General features: G+C 42.1%; 1 protein-coding gene across 5 annotated transcripts in view; it reads left to right on the forward strand.

Moving 5' to 3' along the window:
• The window catches only part of ARMC9 (armadillo repeat containing 9), a 112,263-nt gene that overhangs the window by 80,410 nt on the left and 10,645 nt on the right, over window positions 1-21,208 (forward strand). For 4 of the 5 annotated variants that reach the window (XM_073359128.2, XM_073359129.2, XM_073359131.1 and 1 more), the window contains 5 exons: window positions 3,774-3,878; window positions 4,305-4,420; window positions 9,073-9,197; window positions 12,476-12,608; window positions 19,852-20,027. In XM_073359128.2, the coding sequence (XP_073215229.1) occupies window positions 3,774-3,878; window positions 4,305-4,420; window positions 9,073-9,197; window positions 12,476-12,608; window positions 19,852-20,027 (655 nt within the window). The remainder of the gene's footprint in view (window positions 1-3,773; window positions 3,879-4,304; window positions 4,421-9,072; window positions 9,198-12,475; window positions 12,609-19,851; window positions 20,028-21,208) is intronic. The other variant, XM_073359130.2, reaches the window with a different exon arrangement.

Raw genomic sequence — 21,208 nt, forward strand, 5'->3', positions numbered from 1 at the left:
AGGGGGATGGTAGTATCTGTTGGAGGCTATAAAGGACCAGGGAGAATCGGAGAGGAGAGAGACCCAGTGAGAGAACAACCTGGTGAGTTAAGTCTGCAGGCCTTCCCTGGAAAGAGGGAGGAATTACCAGGTAGTCAGTGGAGAGGCTAGCCTGCTGACTTTCAAGAGTCAAAGCTGGTGCTGGGAGGCTGAAAAGAACTGAGGGCTAGGAAGTCAGGGGAGGGGGGTAGCCAGCTGTCCTTCCTGAGGCAGAGGAAAAGAAGGCTGGAGAGGGCTGAAGGCTGACAGCAGCAGCGGGAGGTGCCTCCTGGCTCTTGGAGCTGGAGAGCTGAAGCCAGAGGGCCAGAGAAGGAAGAAGGCTGGAGAGCTGGGGTGTGATGAGGGACGCCGGGGTTCTGCTTGATGTACTGTCTGGACTATGATTGCGGAGCTTGGTATTGGGACTTATTTTGTTATGGCTTATGTGCATTGGACTTCTAAAATAAATTCCCCAAGGGTTATATTTTATACTCAGGAAGACCATTCGGACTATTTCTGGGGCCCCTGAAAGGGAAAACTGAGACAGACATGTCTACTGCGCCACAGCCTACCCAGGAGGGTGCTCTTGTTGGGGCTATCCCATGACAGTTATTTCCCAGCTTGACTGAAGCCTACTCCCTCACTTTATGTCATGCTCATGTAAAGGTGCTTGTCCTGTCCTTTTTCTCCTTTTATGCTCTTTGGGAATGATCCAAAGCCCACTGTAGTCAATAGATAGTCACCATTGACTTTAATGGGTTTTGGATCAGGCTTTTTATGTTTCATAACAGTAGCTAGTTCTTCTTCAAGTAGTGTCCCTGTGGGCACTCCACTTCAGAAGCACATGTACCTCTGATTGGAGGTTTTTGGTAGCAGGGTCTGTTTGTTCCACACATGTGCTCCAGACCTTCTTGTGCTCTGTACTGAGGAGATATGGATCTGTACAGGTGAACTGCCCTCAGTTCCTTCTCAACTGCCCTGTGGCCTGAGATGGAGTTTATAGGTTCCCGCTTCAAGCTTAACCTTTAGCTTTTAGCTCATTTGGGTTCTAAGTCTACTTCAGTTTGCTCCTTTTGGGTGTATAGTTTTGTAGTTCTTCTAGTTAACTAAGAGTTTGTTTCCGTTAGACATCCCTTCCTCTCCCACCCCCATCCCAGGGGTTCTCCCTCCGGGATTGTCGTCTGCATGGTGTTCTGGGATCCCTGGAATTCAAGCACTGCTTCACCTGCCGTTAATCTATGCCAGTCAGCAATGTCCATTGCCAGCGTGTCTTGGAGACACGCACATACTGTGTAAGTGCAAGATCTGCTTGGCCTTCAGGAGTAGATCTAGGAAAAATAGGGAGGTTAAACTTAGGCTTCTCATGATGGAGCCCTCCTTGTGACCAGCATTGGATTCAGGCCCAGATGCCTGCCTTGTACATCAGCCGCTGAGTGACCACAGTACCCCATCGACCTCAGTCACTGTAGAAATAGACTGTTTCAGAGACCCCGTGTTCCAGAAAGGGTACTGCTGAGGCTCCAGGCTTCTCCAATACCTGGAGTCTTAGTCAAAGACTTCGGGCTCTTTCAAGAATCACAGTACCAAGCATGCCTTGGTACCAAACCTATCTCCAGTACAGTCTAAGCAGATTGCACCACAGAGAGTAAGTAAACACTTTGCGTCAAGGAAGCTGGTACTGTTTACAGAGCTCTCTGTGCTATGGCCAGTACATAAGCAGGTGTCTCAGATTATTAATTGGTTCCTCCAAAGCTAGCACCATCCTCTGTACCATCTCTGTCTGCTAGACAAATATCGGTGAAGCAAACAGTATCCTTGGTACTGCTGCTGACTGTTGCAGAACCTCATTCAGTTTCAGCACACAATCACCTGGTATGGCAGGAATTTAGATTCTCTACAGATTTGTCTGTCTCAGATAAGCCACAGTCTCCTTTCTTAATGGATACCAAAGGACTGTCAATACTGCAATCTTCTAGGTCACGGAGACCTTCCCCTTCCTCAGTACCCCCTAGTCTTCCGGTACCTTCAGGATGAGGCAGATAAACATTGTTTCCGCCTTCAGTCTGCTCCTCCCTTGGACTATGCTGAAGACATCTCCTCAGATTCCCAGATTTCTGGGCAGGGATATCTGTTGTATTAATTTAGATGGCAGATATGGACCCAAAACCTCAAAGGTATTAACATGACCCTGTCATTGCCCAACATTAAAAATACTAAACAAGGTTTGGGGTTTGGTATACAGAGACCTCGGCCTGCTTTCAAGGAGCAAGAGGCAAGGAAGTGACACCACAAACCAGTATCTTCTCATCTTTACCAGATGAGGCTGTAATGCCTTCCCCACCTTCTTATGCTGATGATTTTAAACAGTTTCAAGAACTTATGAAACAGATTGCTAACACTCTCCAGATCCCCTTGGAGGCGGTTCAAGAGTTGCAGCATAAGCTTTTAGACATTCTGCACGTGACAACTTCTGGTCAAGTGCTCTTGCCGGTGAATAAGGCTCTAATTGAACCTGTCAAGACCATCTGGCAGACTCCAGCTACTGTACTGCCTACAGACAAACAAGTATTCTTTCTTGTTATGAGGTTGCTAATGATCAGCCTCTTTCTAGAATAATAACCCATTTTACAAGATCTCAATGTACATCCATGGCACTGCAGAAAACTGTACCAGTTGCAGAAATTTGCAAATCTTCAACTTGGGCATCAGTTCATATGTTTTCCAAACACTGTGCCCTGATGCACACTTCCAAGTCAGATGCTGCTGTTGGCATGGCAGTCCTATCTTCAGTCTTAGATACAACTCTGAAGCTCTGTTCTCCTTCCAGGAGTACTGCTCAGGAGTCACCTGAAGTGGAGCACCCATAGAGACACTACTCAAAGGAGAAGGAGAGGTTACCTACCTTGTACAGTAACTGTAGTTCTTTGAGATGTGTTCCCCTATGGGTGTTCCACTAGATGCCCTCCTTCCTTTCTGTTTCTGAGTCTCGTCTCACGGCTCTTAGCAATAGAGAAGGAACTGAGGGTTGTTTTGCCTGTACAGCTCTATATATCCTCAGTACGGGACAGAAGGAGGTCTGGTGTGTGCGTGCAGGCTGAATAGGCACTGCTACCAAAAATCTTTGATCAAAGACACATGGGCCACATGCACATCTAATGTGGAGCACCAATAGGGGGACACATCCTTGAAGAACTGCAGTTAGTATAGAAAGTAAGTAACCTCTCCTAGAATGATTAATTTACTTTTCCGTACAATGTTTTATTGTTGCAACCTTTTTAAAAAGCAAAACTGCCTTTCCTTTAGTTCTAGTGTGATGCTCATCTGTCATGTTCTTTGGAGGATGGAGTGGAACTATTCTCGTTAGAAAGTAATGAATATTAACACCATGTTCTTTATTATTGAGCCTGCATAGAATACTTGGGGATTTGAGATTTCAAGGCAACCAGCCCGTCAGGGCTATAATTTTTTTCCTTCAGCCTTGCTAAGGTTATGCAGCTACTGGGAGGAATTATTTATATTTATTTCTGATTGAATCAAATGCTTGGACAAGGGTGTATGTACACGCATGCGCACACACACACATAAAAATTCACACAAACATTAGTTCACATGTGCAGCCCTAGTAGCAAGAGTCATTTATGTTTTAAATGCGTATTGCACAAGTGACTGCCGGAATGAAAATTAAATGCTTAGACTGGAACTGAAAGCTGCCCAAGGGTCTGTGTTCAAATAATCGAGGTATATTATTGTAACAGGAGGAGCGTCATACAATGGAGGCTGATCTGGACAAAGATGAGGTGTTACAACCTCAGCTGGGAGAGCTATCAGGAGAGAAGCTGCTGACAACAGAGTATTTGGGAGTAAGTACCACTCGTTGGGATTCTAAAATACTGAATTTGTTTGGCTAGGTATTTAATTTCAACATTTCAATCAACATATAACAGCCAGAGGTTTAATTATAACAGCTGTCTTTTTCTGTGTGCTACATATAAGGCTGGCTGAGACTCAACTCTTTACCTACCTACTCAGCCCCAATCCCTTACTATCTGTTGAGGAACTTCTATCTAGCAGAAATAAGATGGGCTTGGGAAAGGCAAACTTGCATCCTTACTGAGCCAGCTCGGAACAGAAAGAGCTGTAGTGTAGACATGCGGTAAAGCATGGCAAATCCTGTTCAGTAACATTAGGATACAAATCTAGGTTGATGCTCAGATAGTCTTCATATCTCTGTTCCAATGACTTCAGTTTCCCCTCTCTTTCCTCCTCTTTCTCCTTCTGTGTATTAGATAATGACCCATACACCAAAAGTGAAGAAGAAGCTGTTTCCTGGTGTCCATCAGAGCATAGATGAGCCTCTCCAGAGACCAGTCACCCCAAGCTATCACAGAGCTGCATACCCAACGTAAGTCTGGGCAAATGAGGCAAAAAGTTGGATTTTTTGTTCTTAACTTTGAATTTTACTCCAAAATAATGTAACTTGAATATACAAAAAATAAAACCTCCATATTGGAAAGTACATTGCCATTGTCATTCTTTACAGGTTTTTTACCTAAAATAATGGATGTTTGAAAAAGAAAGGGAGGGAAAACTGCAGTCAAAGACGGGTCCATTGACCAAAGTCATGTACTTGGGATAATGGAATGAAAGTTTACAGAGTCATTTGGCTTAAGCTTGCAGTAAATCCTGTGTGTCCATATTCTCCACCCCAAATATTCAGATTCTAATATCTAAACTGTGTTGTTAAATCTATTCACCTAAATATGGGTTATTGCTAATTATCTACTCTATGTATCGTATGACGTTAAAAACAAACTTTGTATCTGTGAATAATCTAAGCACTATACGCAGATGTACAGACACTCTTTTCTCAACCTATGTATTATATAATTTTTTTAACATTAGCTTTAATAAAAATTTTATTTCTGTGGGTGAGGTCCCTGCAGCAGTTGACATACCAGTGGATCTTCCACTTCATAAACCAGAAAATGTAATCTCCTCTAGGGACAGTTGCTACCCTCACGTGAAAGCAGAAATTGAGACAGACAAAGATTACAAATGTGATAAATTCGCTAGTTACTTAAAATGATAACTAAAAGGGATGTTGTGAAAGGGAGATCTATGACTTCTGGTTGCAGCTCTACGTGTAGCTGAAGTCAATGGTAGGATATTGTTTTGCAATTGGAAATAAGAGACTTCCAGAACCCTAAAGACATGGTATTTATCAAGCTTTCTGTTCTTAAACAAAATAAGTCTTACCTAGTTCATTCTTGAGATGGGATTTCTCCTCTTCATCTCCATTATGGGGGAGGTAGAGGATTTGACACTGTCCTATCACACAACAAAGAACAAGTTTAACCAATTTTTCTTCTTTCAGGTGCATGCAGTCTTGGATTGTACCAAATCCAAGTAGCCATGGTGCAGGGTTGAGGAGTAGTCTGTCTTGAGGATTTCTCATATCCATTTCTGTGTGCACTTTTCAAACTGAGAGACTACCAACCATTCCTATTAGGATGGAATATGGTACCTCAAAAGCCACTAGATCAACAACATAGTTAAATATCTTTTTACTTATTTTATTTTATTCAAAAATTAAAAAGAAAAATGTCAGGTTGAAATCTGGGCATTCTTAAAAAATGAGTTACCTTCAGTTTCAGGTTCTATATCTGCCTTTAAGTTCTCCAGTCCTTTTTTTTGGTTTTACTTGCGCATCTTTCTTAAAATGCTTTTCTTTCCTATTACATGTGGAAGACCCACACAAATAGGGAAACTGACTCTGAATTGGCAAACAGTGGAACTGATTAAACACAAAGAGCTGCCAAATGTACAAAGTAAACAAACAGAGAAATTACAGAGAAAATATTTCATTTACAGTGAACTTAGGTGTTACTTGTAAAAATAGGTAGCATTTTCAGACAAGGTGTGACCATTTCTTTTAAAGCTGCCTTTACACTCACAAAGTTTGGGGAGTAATATCCGTAGATTGACAAGTTTACACTGAGTTTCTGTATACAGAGAATGGTTTACTGCATAGAATACAGTGAGAAAATTGCCTTTTCAATAAGCAACAAGACTATTTGCAATATCTGTACTGCACCAAGCCCAAAAGTCAAAATCACTTTGGTATGAGCTAAAGCCTCATTTAATACAAATTATTTTTGTAGTATCCATGTGATACTTGACTATAATATGACTTTTGTATAGTTTCTTTTATACAAACTGTCACAAAATGCAGTTACAAAGGTAAAATATGAAAGCAGAAAGTAGGGGAAAATGGTAGAAGACAACATTTATTGTACATGTATTGTATATCTACAAAGACACTAACAAGAGCCTTGACAAAATCAGTTTCTAGTTGAGTGCATAACACTTTCCCCATTTCAGGATGTAAAAATTGAGCGTGGTATATAAAGCAAGCAGACCCCAGTTCTGACATGGGAAATGTATGAGGTGTCCCAGGGAAGAATTTGGCCTACAAGGTCCTATTTTTGCCTATATACTATTATTGGTAAATTTATGAAGAAAATGGCTGAGGTGTTATTATAGAATCTAGTTCCTCTTCACAGCATAAGTGGGGTACAGATTTTAAAGCATATGGTAAAAGAACCTTTCTTCAGCATGGTCCATTTTTCCATATCCATAAAATCCCAAATCTTAGCAAACCATCTACATATGGCTGGAGAGGAGTGACCAAGTAATAATGTGGGGCTGCTATCAGTAACGCACAGATCTTTTTATTCTTGGTTTCCTTGCACTTCCCCAAAAGAGCTACAGACCCAAATGATGGAATCTATCGAACATGTTGCTGAACATCAGACCAAAGCCACTTTGCTACTGGCCAACACCATCAAATGCCTTCAAGGTTTCCCCTTCCCTGTAATTTCTGCTACCCGCAGGAAGCTAGAAAACCTGGATTCATTCTGTGGAGTCTACAGTCATTGTAATGTAATGCTTATTTAGTGCTTTTCAACTTTAGCTCTCAAATGCCACAAAGGTGGCTGACCCTCACTATCCCATTTTATAGATGGGAAAGATGAAACATGTAAAAGTGAAATGACTTGCCCCAAGGCCATGCAACAAATCAGTGGCAGAGCTGGGAACAGATCTGAGGTCTCCTGACTCCATTCCACTGCACTCCTCTCGAGGCCACAGCTGTTCCCTAGATGAGGTTAAATAACTCATGTCCGTTACAAAAGTAATACCCCAGAACTGATTCCTTTCTAAAGATTTCATCAAGGCTTCCCAGGCTTCTCTACCTGATATTGATTCCACGCCATGGGCTGACTGTGACACAGTGTGAATTGTGCCTTGCAGCCTGCTCCTGTCTCACAATGTAACTAAATGACTGATTGCTCAGAAACCCACTGAGTACAGGCAGCTACGATAGTTGAGGGACCTATTCCTGCACTGGAATAATGAGGATGCAAAGCAGCCTCTGCAGATTGTTTCTTTGCCCCATGTTGCAAAACTGCAAATAATTTCTGTAGGTTTTTGCTGGTTTAAAAACTGTGAACTTTAAATTTCACTATTTTAGTCAGATGGTAAAACCAGTGTGAACACTATTAAGCGCCAACCAAGTTAAATAGGAAAGCAGGCGTTAATAGCATGCATGAGAGGTTTGCATTTTACAGTGAAACCCTCTATAGCTAACTTCCCTGTGCAAGAAAACAACTAAGTAGAAAGACAATAACCAGAAAAGTGGATTTACAGAAGAAAAGGGCAAGATCTAATGGAGTTTATACCCAGCTAACTTATTTTAGCAAATGAAATTGATTACTAGTGGATAAGAACTAATAGGATGCCCTTCAGTTATATTGCTTTGCTCACAGATCACGTCCTAGCAGTCCAGACATGAAGAGAAAGGCTTGAGCTATATTTATTTGATTATAAATCACTTAAGTAAACTAGTGACTGCATTGTATCAAACTGCTGTGGAATATGACAAGTTTTACCCCTTGATGCTTTTCTACATGGGAAAACTCAGGACAATTAATTAAAATTAACTAAAAGTATAAATTTAAAGTGGATTAAATGGCATTAAAATTGGACACTCTTATTCAGAATTAGTGTGGCCTTCATTCAGTTTACAGCTTGGCTGGGAGCGGGGGGCACTCAGGAAAATTACCTCCAATTAACTAAAGGTGTGAATTAAAAGTGGATTAGTTAAACTGCATTGAACGCTTATATGGACCCTCCCATTCAGAATTAAAGTGGCCTTTGGAAGTGAATTAAACTAAACCAAATTAAGACCACTTTAATTCTGAAAGAGAATGTACTTATAGGGACTTAATACAGTTTAACCAATCGTCCTTAATTTTAAGTGTTTAGTTAATTTGGATTAATTTTCCTGATTGTCCCCACGTAGGCAAGACCTCAGTCTACACTGTAAGGGGATGCTCTAGCCAGGAAATACTGGAAAGCTCTTTTTAAAGACCTCCTACTTTATGAGATCACTCAGGAGGGACAAACTGTTTAATATTCCTCTGTCTGTTCCCTTAGAAACTGATTTAGTGGTCTAATTATTAACCACCTCCTTGGAAAGGCCCTTTTCTAACTAGATGTTTCTTAGCCTGATCTTGCCATGAATATTCAACGAAACTCTCAGCTCAGGGTAACTTTCCTCCCAGCCCCCTGCTTTGTCCACGTAAGACACCCTCACTGCTTCCTCTCACCCCATCTGAATTACCAAGCAATCTTATCCTCTCTTCTCTCTTTCAGCAAGTCTTGCCTCCTGACAACCAGCCCTATCCAAGAAGTTAAGAGAACTAGTTCTACAGCTGTTAAGTTAAAATACTGTGTTTTGTTTTGATCTTGCATCATGTGGAACCCCCATAATATTCAGAAACAAATTTTACGCTCCTGAAAAAGCTTAATGTGGGGAACCTGGTAGAGTCGTACAGTCAAAATGCTACTAAGTTGTGCCCCTGGCACTAGCTTGCAACATAAAATACACTTTTCTGTTTCTTCTGTACCTTTCCAGGAAATTATATGGTAATTCTCATGCAGCTTTTTTAGGCTGTAAGTATTTATCACCCTGCATTCTCATTTCTCCTCCAGGCCAGAAAATGATGCCATTTCTTCACATGGCAGGGATGGCAAATTCCAGTCTATGCAGAACTGTCGTCCTCCCACTCAGAGCGGTAGCAGGTCCAGCACTTCTGACTTTTACATTTCCTCTGCATGTAAGGATATTCTGAGAATGCTGCTGTTAATTGTTCCTTAACTGGGTCGGGCATTTGGAGAAGGGGATGCCTTGTGGTTGGGCTGTGGAGTTCTAAAATATGGTCTGCCGCTGACTTATTCTTTGGTATGCGGGAGCAGACTACAAGCCCCCAGCATTCAGTGCTCCATCTTGATCCAAGCGGAGCTGCAACCCAAAGAGATAGGGGCCCAAAAACGCAGTATGCATTGTGGCATCTTGAGCTGGATAAAGCTGTGCTCTACAGACTACAGGTCCCAGAAAGCCATGCTCCATCTTGAATCAAATGGAACTGCCATCCACAGAGTCTACAGTTTCCAGCAGGCAATATTATTGTCCTCAAATAAGCTCTTTGCTTGGGCCTAAATGAATTGTTGCTGGGACCTGTCGTCTCCTCTCTAATGGAAGGCAGCTGCAGTCACCTTCACAGCTACTCTGAAATGATAAAATGTGGTTGAGGATGGGAACCCATTAAGTTTATAGCTGCAGAGTGGGAGGGACATAAACAGGATAGTAAAATAGTTTGGAAGGGCAGAGGGCAGCATATCCCCCTCATCTCCTCCCTTGTGGGTACACCTGTATGTCTGTTCCATATTATTTAAATTATCTGTGGCCCTTAGGTCCCTAGCAAGTTGCCAGAGCTGCCCTCAGCTGGGCAGCATTTCAAGGGCCCTGGTGTAGAGAACAACAGCATGGAAGGCACTACTAGAGATTCTTTCCTTGCAACTTGAATGGAAGCTAGCACAAACTCATCCAGGCCTGCCTTTGAGAAGGGGAAGGGCACGCAGCTTACTGACCAAGGTAGTGGGGTACCAGCCTATTTGCAGGGGTAAATTCAAGAGTGTAAATTAAGGATTAACAGCAAAATATGCTGGGATCTCAGTTAAAGTGTCTTGCAGCTGGCAGTGCAGAATTATTTAGAAAGTCAAAGACTAAGATGTCTTTGCTTCGCTAAAAAAATATGCTTTGAATCAGTAAAGAAATGGCATATTTTTTTAAATTTCCAAAAGGAAATGAAAGGGATTTTGAGAAGAGTAACCTAGGTTTCACAGACAAGAATCTGCTTGCATAATGTGTGGCGCTGATATAATAGGCTTAACCCAAGGCAAGGGGTACAATAGGAGCAGATGAAGTTCCAGCTCAAGGCAAGCATTTGATCACTCCGTATATTCTGCCATAATAAGAGGCAGGGTCTTCAAGCCTCAGATTTCACAATAGCACATAGGAGCAGAACAAAAACATTCTGAAGAGATCAGCTGGCCAGAAACAGTGGCTCAGAACATCAGACGTTATAAGCTAATAGGAAACCTGCTGACTCTGCAGTTTTCCTATATTGAGGAAAAACCAATCTTTTAAATATTCAATCTTCGTAAAGGAGATTAAGCAAATCAGACATCGAAAGTGCTGCTGTTTTCTGATTTTAAATGTCTGGTAGGATGAAACCCTCTGTTGGATACAGTTTCTGAGAAATAATCCATCTATTTCTAAGGGACAGTTCAGTCCGAAGGAGCCCAGAGCGTCTTATAAACTGTGTGTTTAGATATTATCTCACCCCTGAAATGCAGCCACCTCTGGCGTGGAAATGCAGCAGCCATTCCTTGCCAGTGATGCTATACAGCAGTTTAACAGGGACATGGTAAACAACAGGAAATTTAGGGAAGAGCAGAATGTAAATGCTATTGTTTTAATTTGATAAAGATAATGGAATTAATGCCCCTATCCTTGGAAAAAGTGCTGTTAACGCTTTAATCATCACAGATAAGTATTGCCTCGGTACTGTGTCTCATCTAAGCCAAAATCTACGGGTAGGTTCTATCCAGATTGTGTATGTGACTGTATTTAATATAGGGCTTATCAAGAGGACTATGTGAGGTGCAGCATCTCTTTTTGTAGGAGGGGAGGTCACTAAATGGGAACGTGTTACACATATATCTATGCACATATATTATAAGTATAATATACTTTTGCAGGCAAAGTAATTCCTTTTTGGGTAGCCAAGACATGGTTCTTTTTAATAGTCATGCAACTAGTCCAGTATTGTTGTGATAAGGGTTGCCAGTGGTTTGCCTGAGGTGTCAGATCTTGCAAAATAAATGATTGCTCATCCATTTCTCCCCTGATCTTTGGGATTCAGAATGTAGAATAATCACATGAAACAACAACCTACAAATCTTAGTGTACAAAACACTTCTGTCCCTTCCCCTGTAACACTTTTCAATGTGTGTGTGATAAAAATTGTGCTCCCTCTAGAAGCTTTGTTGTCACCCAATAATATTGTTCTGCAGTAGGGCATTTAGTTAGTTAAGTTTTGCCCTTGGTGTACTGGAAACCTAATCATGTTAGTTTTGGTCATTTTCCAGCTTCATTTTGAACAGCCCAGAGTTGGGGGTGTCATTGGGTTTGATGCAATGGAGTTCTAAAATGATCAGGGATTGACCAGGAGTGAAGGGCTGGGTGAGACAAAAGCTTCAGATGAATAGTTGGATCAGTGTAATCCAGCTTCTCAAATCAGAGTCACAAGGAAGTGCCTGCCCTTGCCCCAACAAACCTTTGACCACTTTCTTAACCTAAAGCAGCCTCTCATGCTCTTCCATACCTGGACCTTCACCCACCTGGGAATCCCACTCCTATCTAATTAGGATCTAGCTCGGACCACCACCCTTCCATTTAGCAATATGGTAAGGACAGGGTGGCCAGGACCCTCTGACACCTGTTCGCAACCTTCAAGCGAAGACCCTGTGATCTCTCCAGGTCTGATCATTGCACTTCTTTCACAGAACATGAGACAGTAATAGAAAGCTCTTTCCAGCTGGTCTGGTGCTTGTCTGAAAGTGTCCCAGTCTGTGTCCGTATTTCAGCACATGAGAGCAGTCCACTTTTATGAGAGCACCAAATGGAAATGCTTCAGGGGCATGTTTTTTAAGTGAGGGAACTTAGCCACCAGTGTTTGCTCACTCCAGTTGGATTCGCGTGTCTTAGTCCCCGGTGCCCCTCTCAGAAAGCAGACTTGTCCTTTCATGCACAAGTCTGATTTATACATTTTACACTAGTGCTAGGCAGCGGGTGGGCAATCTGATCTCATGAGCAAATGTCATAACATGATACTGACAGTGGGGTCTTTGAGTGGCTGCTCCTTGTCACCAGTGACTTCCCATTGGCCTGGTTCATAATATGTGAGGGGCACTCAAACAGACTAACAGCGTTTACTTGTAATTTGTAAAGTGACATCTCTGCCTTGAAACGTTACCTCTTTTCAAACAGCAATTGAAACAGACTCATCCCAGGTGTTCTCAGTGGGTCTCAGAATGGATCAACACGTCTCAGAAGTTACTGAAGTCCGGTGTGCCCGATCCACTGATTTTGTCCAGGACAAAATTAATGGGCAATCATACAGGTATGATTTTTAAAATGCTGAATATCAGGAAACGGGGAAGTAGTCCAGGTGGTTACCAGCTAATTCCATACTACTATGAAGCCAATTGATGTATGATGTAGTGTGGTGTGACATAGCTGTGATGATGCTTGCCAAACAAAATACTCTTAGCTCTGCCAGTGGCAGCTATTCAATTTTTAAAAATCTGGGCCAGAACAGAAGAAATCTAAAGCAAACAGATTTCATTAGTGAACATCATACATAAGCCTCAAGACTGTCAGCTGCAAAAAAAAAATCCTGATTGCTTCCTTAGATGACTTACTGTGCAGAAAAAAAACATTTATTACATAGATCAGGAGCCAGAGCCATTGGGAGCATGACAGGGATCAAGTCCTTGAGTTATCCATGGAGAACTTCTGTGGCAAAATCTGTAGGGCATGAATTGGGCTCCTCAGCCACTTAAAAACCCACCAATGAACCCCCTTGGCAGACACCATCCTCGCATTGAGGGATAGCCGAAGACAGCAGCAGGACAAGTTCTTCCATCGGTGTGCTCCATCCCTAACCCGAAGGGATCACTACTGCTTGGCCTCCCCACAAGGGTTTGTCATGGAACTGCAATTGTGATGCTGTTTTGTTGGTTGAGGATCCTTGTCTACTAGGAACTGGACCCCGAGACCCACTCTCTTTTTTCAGATTCCCTCAAATAACCATTGGGTGGCAACAACTTTTGCTGATGTCTGACTTGGGGCGGATTTGAAGCAGTGACTCAGAAACAAAAGAGAATATGGAGTGGATGAGGATAGGTTTCAGAGTAGCAGTGGTGTTAGTCTGTATCCGCAAAAAGAAAAGGAGGACTTGTGGCACTTTAGAGACTAACAAATTTATTTGAGCATAAGCTTTTGTGAGCTACAGATCACTTCATCGGATGCATGCAGTGGAAAATACAGTGGGGAGATTTTATATACACAGAGAACATGAAACAATGGGTGTTACGATACACGCTGTAATGAGAGTGATCAGGTAAGGTGAGCTATTATCAGCAGGAGAGGAAATAAAACAAAAACAAAAACAAACCCTTTTGTAGTAATGATCAAGGTGGGCCATTTCCAGCAGTTGACAAGAATGTGTGAGGAATAGTGGGGGAGGGGGTGCGGAAATAAACATGGGGAAATAGTTTTATTTTGTGTAATGACACATCCACTCCCAGTCTTTATTCAAGCCTAATTTAATGGGGCCGGGTGTGGATGTGTTGGGGAGAAGATATACCAAGCCTATCGGGACCCAACTTTCAGAGGTTCTGATGACCTTCAGGTCCCGTGGACCTCAGTTGAAGCTGCAGGTACTCACCCTTCTGGGAATTGGGCTCCATGGCTAGAGATTTCTGTTTCTCTGTTGCATACATCTCCCTATTGTTTCCAGTTTCTCAATTGCACTGTCCCCCTGCTGCGAGATGAGAAATTATGTATTGCCAACAAGTTAGCACTTCTGGGACATGTAGTGGTCCAGCAGCAGCATTATTTATAGGCTCATGCAGTGCCTGCTGGTCTCGGACACCATCCGATGGTCCAGGGACATCTACATCGAACAGATCACCGGCCACTGACGGTACCAGGAGGTGTGAGCCGGTACGACATCATGCATCCACTATGGGAAAGGGACTGAGAGACTTTTTCCATTGGACCATATGAACTGGAACCATAAACTCACTGAACATTAAATCCCACCAAATGAGGGTAGATCCATCCCCATCATCGTATCCACTCATTATACTCCACACCTGAACATAGCCATTATATGGACAACATACCCCCATATCTCAATGTCTGTACTTTGACTGGTTAAACTTTTACGCCCAATTGGGGAGATTGCAGATTATGTATCCCTTACGCCACCCATTCCTAAACCGAATTCCGCACCCCTTGATAATCTGTACCTTATTCCCTGATAACCAGAAACTTCTGTGCTTAAACTCTGTACCGTTTTCTTTTTATTTCAACATTATCTTAATAAAATTATTATTTCTGAATTGCCCATCTCCATGGTAACTAAGCAAACATTACAAACACGAACAGTAGGTCAGAAGTATGTGAGAGGATCCTTGTTTCCTCCCCTGTGTCAGACAGAGCTGGCTGTTTCTCAGTCACTCTGGAGTGCAGCTAGTTGTGAACTGGCAGCATCCCCACCCCATTCTCAGCACAATGTGTACACGCACACACGTGCGCACGGTCTGTGTTAATGTCCGAACTTAACCCCTTCCTGGGATTTGCATTTACTGATAAATAACCAGGGGAAAAAAAAGCAAACCTCTTCCTAAGCTTCCTTTGCCTCTATGGGATACCTGGCCCCTTTTTATCCTCTTGGGTTGAAGCTAATAGGGCTCACCTGGTCTACTGAGTCACCAGAAATAACTCTCCAGCTCCGTATAGTGGCTTATGACCTGTAATACTAGGGTATTCCTCTCTTCACTGATGTACCGCTCTTGTTTCAGAGGAGTCTCTACGTGGAGATAGGAAAGTGAAATCTCACCCAGGAGGCGATTTTTCTTTTTTCCCCATGTTTGCAGTGATTTGAGTGTACAAAAGCTGCCTAAAGTTATGGATATTGGAATGGTTTCAGAGTAACAGCTGTGTTAGTCTGTATTCGCAAAAAGAAAAGGAGTACTTGTGGCACCTTAGAGACTAACCAATTTATTTGAGCATAAGCTTTCGTGAGCTACAGCTCACTTCATCGGATGCATACTGTGGAAAGTGTAGAAGATCTTTTTATACACACAAAGCATGAAAAAATGGGTGTTTACAACTACAAAAGGTTTTCTCTGTTCTAAAGGTATTCTATTGGAATGTAGCCATTTGCAAAGCAAACAATGTACTGGATTTTCTGCATCAGAGGTGCTAAGTCAATATGGTGCTTCTACAGTAGCCAAGCGTGCCTTTTGTTCCAATGTCTCATTTCCTCTGTTGGATAAATACTTAAATGAACTAGTTCCGACAATGAACAACAGAGCGAATGGACTGTTGCTTCCACCTTAGTTTTGCCCACTGTAAGCAATCTTCTCCCTGCTGCGCATATGGAAAGTATGTACTGAGGTGAAGCAGAATTGTTTTGGTTCAATGCCAGGGACCCTGGGCCTGATCCCTCTCTTGCTCACAGCAATGTAAATCTGGAATAACTCCATTGAAGTCACTGAATTTACACTGGTATTAAACCAAACTGAGAAACAAATGAGTCCCACTGACTCTGACAGTTCATATTGCAATGACTTTATTTCCGCTGCAACAAATTATCATTTTAGCTAGTAAATGATGGAGTGACAATTGCCCATTGTACTTTTATTGATCTGCAGCATTCTGATTGGCCGAGTACAGGCCTGTTGTGGTTTTAGCCAATCAAAAACTAATTGATGTATAATAAAGCCTGTCTTTATTGAGTAGTATACTGAACACTTGTAAATAAGCTGGCTTTTGACTGGCTGAAGTGATATTTATATTTGGTTAAGAGCAAGTGCAGTAGTATTTTAATATCTCAGGCGCTTCATTCAGCACCTGCAGAAAAGAGAGAGAGTTTGGATACCTCCCTAATGTCATGTTTTTAACTATCTAGTGAAATTATCTAAAAATTCAACTGTAGTTCCTCGGGAGTGCTATATTCAGGGTATATGTGTCTATGGCAGACTTATATGCAATATTGTTGTAGACATGTTGGTCCCAGAATATTAGCGAGACAAGGTGGGTGAGGTAATATCTTAGATTGGACAAAAACAGCTAGGTGCACTTCCTCTCTGGATGTCAGTTGAGTTCCTTTTTCTTTTTGGAAAGTGATCTAGGGAGCAGCTTTCACGGATGTTGACAGTGGGTGGGTGAGATTCTGTGGCCTGTATTGTGCAGGAGGTCAGACTAGATTATCATAATGGTCCCTTCTGACCTTAATATCTATGAATCTATGAAAACAAGGTCCTAATTAATCTTCTGCATTCAAACCCTATCACATCACTTGGTTGACCATTAAGTGTATTATGCAGTCTTTCTTCTCCAGTTATGTCTCTGGCTTCAGGCCACCTGTTACTGGGAAAGCAAATGGTTTTGTTTCTTCTAAATAAAGATTTAAGTTTTGATGTAATGCTAAGGGTGATGAACACTCTCTGGGCATGGCAGCATGTTGTCGTAAATAACTCCTCCTATTGGAGACGAGGTGGGCGAGGTAATATCTTTTATTGGACCAATTTCTGTTAGTGAAAGAGACAAGCTTTCTAGCTCACACAGAGCTCTTCCATGAGGTCTGGAAAAGGCACTCAGGGTGGGTGTCGCAGCTAAATACAAGGTGGAACAAATTGTTTAGCATAAGTAGTTAACACACATTGTAAGAGACTGTTCAAGGTGAAGGGGCCAGTTAACAACTCTGGAGTTATAGGACAAAAGAGGCGGCACTGCTGAATATTTTCCCATGACATATTTGTCTCCAGCACCTCTCTAGTTAAACTCTAATTATTTTACACACAGCAGCCGGTTGCTATGTTAGACAACGGGAGATCTTTGGCCAATTCTGTTTTCATTGTGTTTTGGATATTTGATATTTGATACATGGCTGAGGTACAATTGGGCACCTAGGGGTCTACTACCAACACTTGCCGTATGCTCCATGTATTTCACCTTCAACATGGGAGATTTTGTACCTTAGGTACTATGCTCACTTCATGTTTATTCCCTGTCCTCCTGCACTTGTGCTTTTGCAAAGACTTGAATTCTGATTGCTCTGTTTTACTTTGTCTCTAAGTATGCTTTTTACAGTATAGCTATTTAGGCTTCTATAGCTAATCTTCAGGGAGATCCTTACTAGCCATGCAATGGCTTTTTAACATGCAGAATTTTAGATCTAGATTGTTGTTTTTAAGTATGTGGGACTGAGGAATAGGAAAGCTCACTTTCTGCTCAAATGGTGCAAAGCTTGTTTAAGGATTGTTTTTGGTAGTCATTAGCATTTTATCTACATCTGAGAACTGTAAGAAGCACATCACTAGAATATCAAAAACTAAAGAAGTTGAAACCAAGTGATAAAAATTGCAAACAGCAGATGACAGTGAAACTATTTTGTGGACAGAAACATTTAAATCGCTTTTGTTGGTTCTAAATCCCTGTGATCTTTTGTAATAGTACCATGGCTTGGAATTTTGTTTTGGCCAGTCGGATTCCTCTTTTGTAAATGCCTTTTCCCTACACTGGATATCATCTGCATGATCTTTTGAAATGATAAGGAAGAGTAATAAAGGAGAGGCAAGTAAACAACTACCTGAGAGAGATCTTGCTATAAAGATGACAGGTTTCAGAGTAACAGCCCTGTTAGTCTGTATTCGCAAAAAGAAAAGGAGTACTTGTGGCACCTTAAGAGACTAACCAATTTATTTGAGCATGAGCTTTCGTGAGCTACAGCTCACTTCATCGGATGCATGCCGTGGAAACTGCAGCAGACTTTATTTATACACAGAGAATATGAAAAAATACCTCCTCCCACCCCACTGTCCTGCTGGTAATAGCTTATCTAAAGTGATGATCACTTTAGATAAGCTATTACCAGCAGGACAGTGGGGTGGGAGGAGGTATTTTTTCATATTCTCTGTGTATAAATAAAGTCTGCTGCAGTTTCCACGGCATGCATCCGATGAAGTGAGCTGTAGCTCACGAAAGCTCATGCTCAAATAAATTGGTTAGTCTCTTAAGGTGCCACAAGTACTCCTTTTCTTTTTGCTATAAAGATGGTTCAGAGCAGACTTTTAACACAAGTCTGTGTCACTTACAGCTAGTGTTTCCAAAAGCAAAATCCTGGACAATTAATGTAATTTAAAAAATAAAAGAAATGTTTGCTAAGGTAGCTCTGCAAAAGGTGAAGCAGCAGTTAATCATTGCCGACCCAGCAGCATTCCATCCAGAGTAGAAGATTAGATGTCTTCAAATCCTCCTAATCACTCTTCCTACCGGTCACAATGACTTCTTTTGATGAAGCAAAAGAGGCCCTCTGGCTACCACTTTAATTACCTATTGCTGGTTGGCACTTTTTGGGTCTCTTCTCTTGACTCTAATTTTATTTCCTCCTAAAGGTGATTGTCCTTTTCATGCTGAAATTGTTTCAGTTTGGTCTTTTCTGGTTAGGAAAGGTATGGCTGGCTAGAGTAATAACTGAATATAGATCCAAAAGCAAGAATACTCCATGGATCAACGCTTGGGTCACTGGCCAGGTGCCTCCAGAGTGTCCACCAACACTAGTTACAGAGTAGCAGCCGTATTAGTCTGTATTTGCAAAAAGAAAAGGAGGACTTGTGGCACCTTAGAGACTAACAAATTTATTTGAGCATAAGCTTTCGTGAGCTACAATAAATTTGTTAGTCTCTAAGGTTCACAAGTACTCCTTTTCTTTTTGACAGAGGTATATAAAATCATGAGTGGTTTGGAGAAAGTGAATAAGGAAAAGTTATTTACTTCTTCCCATAATATAAGAACTAGGGGTCACCAAATGAAATTATTGGGCAGCAGGTTTAAAACAAATAAAAGGAAGTTCTTCTTCACTCAACGCACAGTCAACCTGTGGAACTCCTTGCCTGAGGAGGTTAGGAAGGCTAGGACTATAACAGGGTTTAAAAGAGAACTACATAAATTCATGGAGGTTAAGTCCATTAATGACGGTTAGCCAGGATGGGTAAGGAATGATGTCCCTAGCCTCTGTTTGTCAGAGGGTGGAGATGGATGGCAGGAGAGAGATCACCTGATCATTACCTGTTACGTTCACTCCCTCTGGGGAACCTGGTATTAGCCACTGTCGGATGACAGGATACTGGGCTGGATGGACCTTTGGGCTGACCCAGTATGGCCATTCTTATGCTCTTACAGTGGAGACTGTAAGATCCAAAGAAGCTCACGAAAGCTTATGCTCAAATAAATTGGTTAGTCTCTAAGGTGCCACAAGTACTCCTTTTCTTTTTGCGAATACAGACTAACATGGCTGCTACTCTGAAACAGAAGGGAATGTGGGTCCTTAATGAGGTGTGTGTTTTGTAAGGTACAGCTGAGGGAGTACAATGTTCATTTCCATCCGTGACCTCCCTAGACTTTGGCCAGTGTGTGTAACACTGTGTTGGTGAGGATGTGCAATGGGATTTGGTTGATTGTAGGTGTCCAAATGGCTGTTAGATTTCCCCCATGTTCTGCAGCCTGTTTTGTCCCTTGATGTAAAACCATGAACATGAACATTCTAACTCTTTCTGTCTCTCTTCCAGCAGCGAGTTTTCCTCTGCCTTCACTGGCAAACGTAGGGTCCCCCGCACTCCCGAAGTGCAGAGTCCCAGCCCTCGAAAGGGAAAGATCCCAACCATTGCACCACAGTTCTCACAGTCTGGACCGCAGCAAACAAGCCGGCCTAGCTCTTCGGGATCATCTACAAGAAGCAGGCAGAGTAAGTGAAAAACTCTCACTCTTCAAGTTGTCTGTGTTAAGGGAGGAAAGAAGGAAGCTTTACAGCAGTCTCCATGAATGGTGTTCTGTGCTGTAAATGTTGTTGTATGACTATGTAGTTATCCACTGCTGGATACGCACACATAAAATTCTATCCTGCTGAACACACTGCTCATAATTCTAGGTTTTAGAGTAGCAGTCGTGTTAGTCTGTATTCGCAAAAAGAAAAGGAGGACTTGTGGCACCTTTTAGTCTCTAAGGTGCCACAAGTACTCCTTTTCTCATAATTCTAGACTCTCGTGTCAGCATTTAGATCCAACATCCTTCCTGCTTTTGGTATAGAAGGTGGCCCAATTTCAGAGGTGAATCTAGGTTAGTGACACTTAAACCTTCTTCCAGCCCCCAAATTAGACTTTCGGTCTAATCCTTTAGACTTCCTTTGGCTCGCACCCACTTTATGTGTAACTTGCGTGGCCAGCTAAATGACCACTTCCGGCTTTATAATCTGTGAATCATCGTTGAATTTGGCCTACCAAGGGTGAGCCTAACGAAGTCTAAGCTGGTGTCGCTTGCCCAGGCTCTGGAAGAGAGAAGGAGAGCTAGAAAAGGGGTGTGATGGCCAAGAAGGTGGAAGTGAAAGATGCTTCCAGCCTGTTATAATATTCTTAGCCCTTCTGACTTCTCAATTTGTAAGTGCCTCAGCTGACGTCCCCAATACTCACACAGCAGTCAGGGCCTGTCAGCAGCTGTAAAGGAGTCCAAGGGCTGTCTCTTCACTCGGCGAAAAGGTGTGTTCTTGACTCAAGTTAACATCCTAGTGCGGGCAAGGCACTTTGTGATTTTCAAACGAGTCCGCAGGTTGAGTTAAAGATGGGGGATCCTTCTCTGTGTCTCCACCTGCTAACTCATGTGAAAACTACAAACTGCCTTGTCCTTGTTAGGATTTTAACTCAGGAACACATCTGTCTTTTGCAATGAAGACGAGGCCTGACATTTTTAGACATTTTTTCCAAAACTCAACTATATGCAGGCAATTATTTTTGGAGCCAGCATGAATAAATATGAAAGCACCTGCTAGCTGTGTACTTATTACAAGCGTGTCATAATCATCATCGGAATTTGCATTTTTGTAGCAGTTTATCTGAAGATCTTGGAGTGCTTTACAAGCATTAATTAGCTTCA

This window comes from Lepidochelys kempii, chromosome 9 (genome assembly GCF_965140285.1).
Source record: "Lepidochelys kempii isolate rLepKem1 chromosome 9, rLepKem1.hap1, whole genome shotgun sequence".
NCBI lineage: Eukaryota > Metazoa > Chordata > Testudines > Cheloniidae > Lepidochelys > Lepidochelys kempii.